Here is a 10,478-nt window from a genome sequence, read left to right as displayed (position 1 = left end):
TGGGCGTCGACCCGTTATATATAGCTATACTTGCATAGGCTATGGGTTGCAAGTAAATGGCATGGGCCTAGCACATTATTAACTTAACTCTAAGTAGTTAAAGCAGGCATAAATATTAGATATCTGGATAGAGTAGTACGTTACCATGAGTTGGAATCAACACCTTTCTTGTAACAACTAGCTTTATTTTCTCTCGCTATCCCTCTTTAATTTTGTCAAATGGCTGAATGCAAGTTATATGGTTTTGTGCTACTTCTAGGTTAAAGTTTTGTTTTCTAATATATAAAGGCAACAGGAGTAGCCAAAATAGACAAGATGAAAAGCTAGGTTAGACATAAGATCGATTCTCGGAAACGGTCCGGCGCCCGTGGCAGGGGCACTGGACAGGCGTGGCATTGTAGATCTGATGTGTATGTACACCTTAGTGGGCTTGTCGTCGACGATATCGTTATAGTACCTAGAGAGGAGAAAGCATGCCCCGCAGATGTAAGCGTTCGCTGAATTGCATTACCAAATCTCGGTGTCGTTTGCTTGCTGTGATTGCTTGTCCTCGGTAGATCGATTTAACACCTCCAACGTTAACAATCCATCCAGCCATACACTAATAAAAAACATAAATTATATCGGATCCGGAATATCCTACCACTGAACCACTAAATCTATAGCACAACACCCGCCTAATTAAAAAAATATCTCAGTAAATCTCTCGGTTCTCTGTCCTCATGATGCGACTCCAACATTGTTCACCATCACCAATTCACCACCCCTTTATTTCTACATTATACTGCTATTTACAAGTTTGGGTGAACAACCAAGGTTCAGAAGTTACTTGATCGACATCAAAGGCATGCTAAGGAACCAACTGTCCACGGAAATGACACAAAGTTTGTTCAACAAAAGCTGTTTTACCTTCAAGTTTCTCATGATGACATTTTGGATTCTCTAGAGAAATACAAAGCAGAAAAGACACGATTTAGGTTCTAGTTCCGAGTAGAGAATGTTTTTTTTTCCTTCGTAGAAGCAAAACCCTCCACTAGTTAGGCAACCTGGTTATCATCGTTCTCATTGTGAAAGTCGATGTAAGCGCGCGTTGAGGTCATGCCTAGACTCTCGGTAGTGCATGTTGTTTGTGGTGTGCTGTTGGGAGAAGTTCATTTCTTGCAAGAGTGGAGTGGTGCGGAGATGGATCAAATAATCCGGAGCTAGACCTAGAAAGAAATAGTACAAGCAAAGTTTGAACCGGATCGTAGCTACATTAGAGAATATGTTAGGGTCCGTGAAAATTAACAGTGTACTAAATATGTTTTATAAATCAGAATGATAAAATTCTGTATACATAGTAGTACATGGTTGAAATGTTGGTTGGATTAGTGTTATCGTACTACCTAAAACTCAACAGAGACAGATGATACCGCTAAATCCCTCCAAATTCAATGTCTAAGTCTGGTTCATCCGCGTTTGAGAACTACTCCATTGAGTTCCATCAACAGCATTTGTACAACTCATGTTTCATTAGGAACCAAGAAGAGGTTTCCATGCACATCACAAGTTCCTAATGCAACTCATTCCTAGTTGATATCAACGGGAGTGGAAAAAATGAAGGCAACACAATCACACGTACAATGCCTTCCTTGCCTCATTTCAGTGAAACAATTAAACCACGAGTAGTTTTTTTGGGCGTCGACTAGTTATATATAGCTATACATGCATAGGCTATGGGCTGCAAATAAATGACATGTGCCTAGCATATTATTAACTTAACTCTGGGTAGTCCAACGCATAAATCTCAGATTCTCTCAGCATCGCACTGATTTTTAGGCTGTACTGTTGCAAATTGGTTTGCGCTTTCGGTGGTGCTGAAACTGTTGCAAATTAGTCTGCTTTCGGTGATTAAACTGTTGCTAATTGTTGTTTCGCCGAGATGAGCTGAGTCTATATAAAGGCTATCACTATCCGCGCACTCTTACTCTCACTCTCACTCTCACAACATCTCAGCACTGTCACACTCTCACAGCTCTTCGGGTACTTAATATTTCCTCACGTAGTTGATGTGTTCTGCTCGCAGCTCAAGAATTTTCGGCTGATTAAGTGTTTGCTCAATCTGTGATATCAAGGTAAGGATTTGAAGAAGCAAGCATAATCTATTTTTTTTACGTAGTTAGATCATAATTAGTTGTGTAGTGTAATTAGTTTAGTTAATGCATGTTCTGTAGTTGCATGCATGCATGCATATGTACGATGAAAATATCAGTAGGACTAGGTAGTTATTATTGAGTAATATATTAGGATTTGCAACATGTAAATAGAACGTAAATAACTAATTGAATGTGTTGTTTAGAATTTAAGTTTTTTGTATGCAACATGCGTAATATATATAGACTATGATTGTATGTGCGTAGAAATATATCGCGTACGAATGATGAATTTGTAAGTAGAAATATATGACGCTAAAATATTAATGGTCTAACTAAATATGTTGAACGTGTATTTTAGATCGACTTGATTATAGACTGCTCTGATTGCAATAAGGTGGAAGTATTTTAAGATATATTTAGAAGTGGAGGGCTGAAGTTGAGGTATTAAAATCCATCCGTACTAATTTTAATTTAACTTTGTAGTTGGTACTATTAAAATTTGTTGCGTATTAAAATATGGTGCCGTGTTATGTTTGGTGTTAAAAAATTTATGAAATGAGTGAGCGGTAGGCGACTAATATAATTATTATGAAATGGTGTTATAATTATTACAGATCGTGTTGCGTTATGATTATTTAAAATTATTAATCACATGTTAGTGTTGTAATCTAACATTACTTTAAAAATATGGTTGTGCGGTAGGTACGATGGAAACGGTGTTAGTGTTTTATGGAGACGTCGTACGCGACGAATTTTCTGGTGTCGATGTGTCGCGCTGCGACTCGATGGAAGTTGTAGTGACAGACATGGTCAATAGAGAATTTTTGGATGTTAGAAGATGCATCCGAGCACAGTTTGGGCGTGAGATGCGGGGGAAGAAGATGACCGTTGAGGCTCTCATCGTCGTAGGAGGGAATGATGGGACACCTGTCCGATGGGATTTGCGGGAGGTAAAGAGTGATAGAAATTGGGGTACGTACATGAGGTTTGCAAGCACACCTGGTGTGCTGCTATGTATGTACGGAGAGCCCATAGCGTATGTTCAGTTTATATCAGGTGATGATGGTGCCGGAAGCAGTACCGGCACTGGTGAAGAGGAGATGGCCATCGTCACAGGATCGAGCACCGTTCAATCTGAGCTTTTAGGATACCCATGTAGTCATGTCCTTAGGGCGGCTGCAGCGCAGAACATCAGCGTGGAGAACTACATATCTCCCTACTTGGACCTGGGGACTCAACGGACACTATAGGTACGAGTTTCTAGAAAAAACTACCAAATGGGTTCCGGACCCGACATTGAAGAGAACCGCGAGGGGACGACGCCAATCTCGTCGTCATAGGAATGACATGGATCATAGCCAGGCATGAGAACCTCGCCATTGTCGCCTTTGCAGATGCCCCGGTCATGCGCGAAGGGAATGCCCTTACCGCACCAACAATAACCCTACATGATGTAATTTTTTGTTTTCAAATATTTGTATGTTTGGTGTGCTGTAATAAAGAGACATGTATTAATGTATTATTGTATGATTGTCGTATCGCTGAATGCATACATATTTAAATTATTTTTTTACGAATGTCTGATTAATGTATTAATGTATGATTATACCATCGATGGATGCAGGTTATGATGTCGGATTTGCCAGACCTTTTGCGAAGATCCTGCGATGTCGGACATCGTTGCCACCTCTGGTTGAACCCGGACGCGCACTCAAACCCACCTCCGACCTTAAGGGTACGAACCATTAAGAACATGTTTCTTGTTAACAATGTTTATGAGGAACATATCAGGGCCCATGGACTTCTACCATTTTCTTGTTGATCGTTGGAGACCTGAAACCCACACCTTCCACTTAACTTGTGGGGAGCTGACACCTACGCTGAAAGATGTTTCCATGATCACTTGTTTGCCAATCAAGGGTACTCATTTGGTCCCTGACTCTTATTCTAGTATTTGGCCGAATGAGGTACAGGACCGTCTTGGCGTGGCAATGCCTGCTACGAGCCGCGGAGGGTCACGTCCTAGGGGGTCCCTCTAAGCTGGTTGGTCAATAATTTTCAAGAGTTACCAGCTGAAGCAGATGATGCGATCATGAGCCGACATCTTTTTGCGTATTTACTGTACCTACTTGGTATAATGTTTCCTTCGTCCCATGGTGATATTGTTCTCCCGGGTCTTATTAAGATAGCCGAGAACATAGTAGATTCACCCCCACCACCCAGCCGTATATACAGCTTTGGTTCTGCAATGCTCGCGTATACCTATAGGGGGTTATGTGATGCAACAAAGAAAACCAATGCATCTTCAAAGGGACATATACTTGCTGTAAGCGCGGAGTTTCTTCAGTTATGGTCGTGGGAGTACCTACCAGTTGGGCGTCCCCACATCCTGAAACCAATTCACCCCTACGGCAGTGAGACCGAACAATATGCCCCTCTTACTTTTGGAAGTCGATGGGTACATGCTAAAAAACGGTGGTCAAATAATGTGGCACACGGTTGCTACCCTGAATACCACCAACAGTTTGACGAGCCGCAGGAGACCATGGTCAAATGGGACCCATATACGGCACATGATGTGTATATTGTCTGGGGTCTTGTTAAACCACCACCAGATATGTTGCGAGACCTACGGTTGTGGTTCACATGATGCAACCTACTCTTTATTTGGATGGTTGAGCCATAAAACCCAGAGCGTGTCATGCAGCAGTTTGGTCTGCATCAGGATATTCCCCCACCATCACCAAGACGCCTTGTTGCTGATGTTCATACGTAAGTTCGGTCACTCTAACAGAAACAATTAATTGCACTTCAATTAATCTATTTCATTATTTAATAAAATTTATTGGATTGTAGACAAGACAATAAAGGCATGAGCTATTTTCAGCTCAAATGTCAGTTTGATTCCCCCAAATCAGGAATCTCCATACGTATTTCATACTCCATCACCACCAGATGAGACACGTACAGAGGATGAGGAAAATCAGTACGGCCGAGGTTTGCGTCCACCTCATCCCCCTCGTCCCCGGTTGTCGCCTACCGGTCCAAGGCCACGGCAGCAACGTCGTCGTCGAGAGGAATGATATACATTTATCTATGCGCGCGACAGACATTTAATCTATGTATGAGACATTTTTCTATGTATCTCGGAGACATATTAATATTAGTTCCAATAAGTTTAATTTCTAAATTAACTCCAATAATGAAGATACAACATAAGTAAAAACGTTTAAGATACAACATGTAATGAATAATACGGCTAATTACTGCGACGAATTTTAAGATACAACAAGAAAGTAAAACTGAAATTAACATACATAGCTACTACAACAGATCACTCTATTTGCCCTGCGTCCACCGTGGCCATTTTCCGGACTTGTCGCCGCGTTCTTCTGCCGCTTGCGCCTCGGCAGCTCTTTCCCTTAATCTCTTCCTCTCCGCTTCACGGGCCTCTCTGCGCACCTCTTCCTCTGCATACCTACGTGCAGCCTCATCATCCATCCTCTTCTGATTCACCTCACGATTTCGAGCTTGCTCCGCCCTTAATTTTTGTATCTGTCTCTCTCTCTGCTTTAGCATTAGCAACAGCCTTTTACCTACGCTCTTCCTCATGGAACATTGCCCATGCACGCCGCTATTTTTCCTCCACCTCACGGCGTGCCCAATCCGGCCGCTCCTGGTCTATCCAATGAAACCACATGCAAAGGGACGGGGGAGACTACAACACAAATAATACGCTTAATAAACAAAAATTAATGACATACAATTAAATTTTTTCATCATACTGTTAGAACATACCGCAGGCCTCGAAGACGATGAACTTGATTGTCTGGGTGGATCATGATCATAGCTCGCGCACATGAAATATTTCATGCCGAACTTATCAGAAAAATCAACCACCTCCTTCACCTTCGCAAGGCGGCAGCACCAACACCTCTCTGCTCTCACCCCCGGGTGTGCAAACTTGCACTCTTCCCCTTCATCGGCCAAAAATCCTGGTCCGAGCAAGGTACACTCATACTCACTCCAATATTTTGCGCACGAAACAGAGACGCGGAGAAGGCAAACTTGATCCTGCTGTTTCGATTTTTATGCGGGGAAGCCAACTTATATAGCCTTCAATTAGTGTGAGCAGTACCAAACAATTAGTGCAGAATGTCTAATTGCTGTATCATCACAGAACTCCTACGCAAATAGGCTGCTTTCGGTGGTTAATTTGATGTATCGAGCGGGAATCTCCGATAGCTTTACGTCTCGTCGCTTCCAAATCAGAGCAATCAAAATCAGTGCCGGTCAGTGTCATCCTGCAGGCGCGGTCGGCCCGACGATTTCCCGCTCGAGGCCTGCCTCCAGCATGTGTGGCGGCATGTGCCACGTCGCCCTGCCGCCCCGCGCGCCGGTAGCATGGCCCACCACGGGTAACGGCGACGGATGGCGACGTGTCCAGGCTAATGTGCCGCCAAAGCGGTCGACGGCGGGGCCCTGCCGCCACACAGCTCGGCGGCAAGCGCCACGTGTCGGCTGGGGGGCCTGCCGCCATGCACGACGTGGTCCTTTTTGTCAATTTGCCTGAGAGGTGGTCCTTTTTGTCAATGAATTGGGGCAGGTGGTCTCTTTTGCCAAAATTTCAGGCATTACTGCGTTGTTTTCTTTCTTTTATGTCTCCTTGTTCAGTTTTAAATCACATACACATGAGATCATCACTAAATAAGTACATTATATTTGTGACAGTTCTAGAAAACTATATTTTTGAGAGATACAAACAAAAACTTTTTTCAATTACGTTGGGAAACTACTATAAAGTAGAACACACTCTATTATGAATTATGCACACAAATATATAATAATTATCGTGCGCCACATCATGCCACGTCTGCGTCGACCACACATCAGCGTTGATCACGCCACGTCGGATGGGCGAGTGGCGCCGCTGGCATGGGCAGCCACACGGTAAGGTGTGGCGCGCGATGGGAGGCGCGCACGCAAAAGGTTAGATGAGTGAAATAGTTTCGTGTTTTTCTTTCAAAAAATGGTTATTTCTGAGTAAATCGCCGCACCACACACCACACGCAGCGAGCATCTTCTTTTCTCCGACTCCCACCTCTCACGAATTTACCATCCTACCCTCATCAAAGCCAACCAGTACCAGCTCCAACACGGCAAAAATCGACACAAATAATGGATTACATGTAAACAAAGGAAACTGTATTGTTCTCACAAACTCTGTCGTGCAAATTTTTGACCGACGTCTGTTCCACACTGGTTTAGGAGCTAGCTTAGTGTTAAAGTTAGCTATAAATAGCCTGGTAAAAACCTGTGAACGGTAACTAAGTCGATTCTTGGGATGCTTGACAGAGAATAAAGGGCAGAGTGGGGAACAAGTAAGAAGAAGACAGTACTCCAGTATCTTCCGTGGACGATTCTGTGCTGCTCATTCGCGGAATGACCGCTCTGCCCCTCCACCTGAACCGTCTCTTACTCCCTCTGTCCCGTATAAACGCACGCAGGAGCAGCAGCACGCGGAAGGCACCACCATTACCATTTGCAACCTCCTCGCCGCGCGCGGATCCGTGCAAGCCAGGGATCTCTGGATCAGCGGCGGCGATGGTGCCGTCGTCTGCGGTGAGTAAGGACTGTGGCGCAACTGGGGAGGACCAGCACCTGCTGCGGGCGATGGCGGCGAGGACGGCGACGGACTCGCTCAGGGCGGCCGTGGGAAGGTCCGGCTCGGCGGAGAAGGCGGCCAGGCTCGAGGACTGCGCAAGGATCCTCGAGGCCGAGAAGGCCAAGATGGAGGTCTTCCGCCGCGAGCTCCCCATCAGCGTCCACCTCATCGCCGACGGTGCGTCCGTCCGTCCCGTCCCTCCCTTCTCGCAGCATCCGTGTTGTATACCTGGTTTCTTGGATTATTTGGCTGAGTTTTTTGTTACTCCTCTGTTGGGTGCAGTGATCGAGTGGCTGAAAGACGAGGTGGCCCAGCACCGGAAGAGGCCGGCGCCGGACCAGCTGCTCGCCACGGCGCCGCCGGCCAAGAGGAAGGCGGAGGGCGTCAAGACGGAGCCGGACGCCGCCGACAAGAGGAGCTGGATGAGCTCCGCGCAGCTCTGGACCTGCGGGAGCCACAGCTGCGCAAGCACCAGCAACAGCAATGGCGGCGGCGACAGGAAACAGACCCAAAAGGTAGAGAGAGCCGTGAAATGCAAATTACTCCTTACACACACAAGTAGTACAACTACGGCACGAAGATGCAGATGGATTTTTTCTTGGCGGTTTGAAATTTGGTGGCATAATACTTTGTTTAATTTATCCTGCTAACTGCTGCAGCTACCACTACTAGTTTAATACGGAATGGGTTAGAGGGAAAAACTAAGTAATGCAAGAACAAAAGTGCAAGAGCTGATCCGTTCAAGAAATAAGTCGAATTTAATTATGTGACACTGTCAAAACTATGAGACTTTACGACAAGTCTCCAATTTTGTGGTAGCAGCAAGAGAGAGAAAGAGAAAATGGAGAGTAAACCTTTTCAGCAGACTGGTGGTAGTATAAAAGACAACAAGTGTTTGTCATGTTATTTTTAGATTTTATTTAGCTGTCAATTTTATCAATTCAATGATAAGTACTACTATGTCAAATTCATGCCAAGCTTATAGCGTTTGCATTCCATCACGACTTCACGAGGAAAGAAAATCTTGATATATTTTGGTTATACATGTGATGCCAATTTCAGAAGTGCCAACTCATATGCATCTACCTTTTTTTTTCTAACTTGTGTTGTCAATTTCAATTCCGTCAGGTGTCCAGTGCATTCATGCCACTGAATGGCATGCCAGTCTTTGCAAAATCATCGGAGGGACCAGAGGCGGCCACCTTGGCAGTCCCGGACCTGTCCCTGACATCTCCTGTGATCGATGTGCCGGGCCCGGCCGCCCCGAGCGCCAACAGCAGCGCCGTCACGGACGCCGGAGAGCAGCAGCGGCAGCAGTCGCGGAAGGCCAGGAGGTGCTGGTCGCCGGAGCTGCACCGCCGATTCGTTGCCGCGCTCCAGCGCCTCGGCGGCCCCCATGGTGAGTGAGGAACAGAGCAATAATCACATTGTTTCTGCTGCATTGCTCTGAAGAATCAGAATACTTATGTTGTTCTTGATTGATGTCCTGAATTTTTCTTTGCTTGCTCTTGATGCAGTTGCCACTCCGAAGCAGATCAGGGACATGATGAAGGTGGACGGGCTCACGAATGATGAGGTCAAGAGCCATCTGCAGGTTTGTTTCTAACCGCCTTCTGTTCCAAGTTCAGTCATCTGATCCATTCAGACCACACTACTGTGATCATCACAATTGAACATTGGAGCATTGACCAAGTGCACAAACTGTTCTGCAGAAATACAGGCTACACACGCGGCGAACATCCGACAGCGATCGGCAGCAGCAGTCCGCCGGCGTCTGGCCACCTCCGGAGCAGTACACCACGTCGCAGCACAGCACGTCGCAGTCGGGCTCGCCCCAGGGGTCCCTGCGTCTGACAACCGGGTCCAGCCGGGACGTGTCGGAGACCGCTGGAGACAGCTGCGACGGCGGCGAGGAGGAGGACAAGGACGGCAAGTCGGCGAGCTACAGCTGGGAGATGCAGCAGAACCGCACGAAGGCGGCGGCGTCGTCGTCGTCTTGAACACCGCTATCGTTTGTAGAATTGCAGAGCCATGCTGCAGTGCTGCATGTAGGACCAGGACAGCGCATTTGAGGATTCAGGATTGAGGCTTTTTTTTCTTCCTTGTGTACAGCGGAAGAGACACATCAAACTGAGAGATGTAATTTTTTGAGGATTCAACACAAGCATATTTCACCTTCAAATTTGTCATGAAGACATCTTGGGTTCTCTAGAGAAAAACGAAGCAGAAAAAACACGTTTTAGGTTCTAGTTCAGAGTAGTGCAGGTTTTTTTCTAAGTAGAAACACACCCCTTCAGCAACTTGGTTATCATGGCTCTCATTGTGAAAATCGCGGTAGCGTGCGTTAAGGTTATGCCTATACTCTCAATAGTACGTGTTGCCTGTGTTGTGCCGTTGGAAGAAGTTCATTTCTTGCAAGAGTGTACGTGGCAGTGAGGAGATGGATCAACTAATTCGGAGCTAGAGCTAGACAGAAACAGTACAACCAAAGTTTGTACCGGACCGTATCTATTGGAGAATTAGTTAGGGTCCGTGAAAATTAATAGTGAACGAACTAGTTCACAAGACTAAATATGTTTTATAAACCAGAATGATAATAGTTCACAAGACTAAATATGTTTTATAAACCAGAATGATAAAATTCTATATACATAGTAGTACATGCACTAGTGGAAAAC

The 10,478-nt window shown here is 45.4% G+C and overlaps 1 protein-coding gene across 1 annotated transcript; it reads left to right on the top strand.

Annotated features, from left to right (window-relative positions):
- Window positions 1-7,678: 7,678 nt before the first annotated feature.
- On the top strand, window positions 7,679-9,982 carry LOC124654313 (myb family transcription factor EFM-like). Its single transcript, XM_047193326.1, has 5 exons — window positions 7,679-7,977; window positions 8,083-8,315; window positions 8,929-9,199; window positions 9,318-9,394; window positions 9,513-9,982. The coding sequence occupies exons 1-5, from the start codon at window positions 7,740-7,742 to the stop codon at window positions 9,798-9,800; spliced, it is 1,107 nt and encodes a 368-aa protein (XP_047049282.1). The 5' UTR covers window positions 7,679-7,739; the 3' UTR covers window positions 9,801-9,982.
- Window positions 9,983-10,478: the final 496 nt, after the last annotated feature.

The sequence above is a fragment of the Lolium rigidum genome, chromosome 5 (genome assembly GCF_022539505.1).
Source record: "Lolium rigidum isolate FL_2022 chromosome 5, APGP_CSIRO_Lrig_0.1, whole genome shotgun sequence".
NCBI classification, from domain to species: domain Eukaryota; kingdom Viridiplantae; phylum Streptophyta; class Magnoliopsida; order Poales; family Poaceae; genus Lolium; species Lolium rigidum.
Note: the sequence above shows the minus strand (reverse complement) of the source record. Positions and strands in the feature narration are given on the sequence as shown.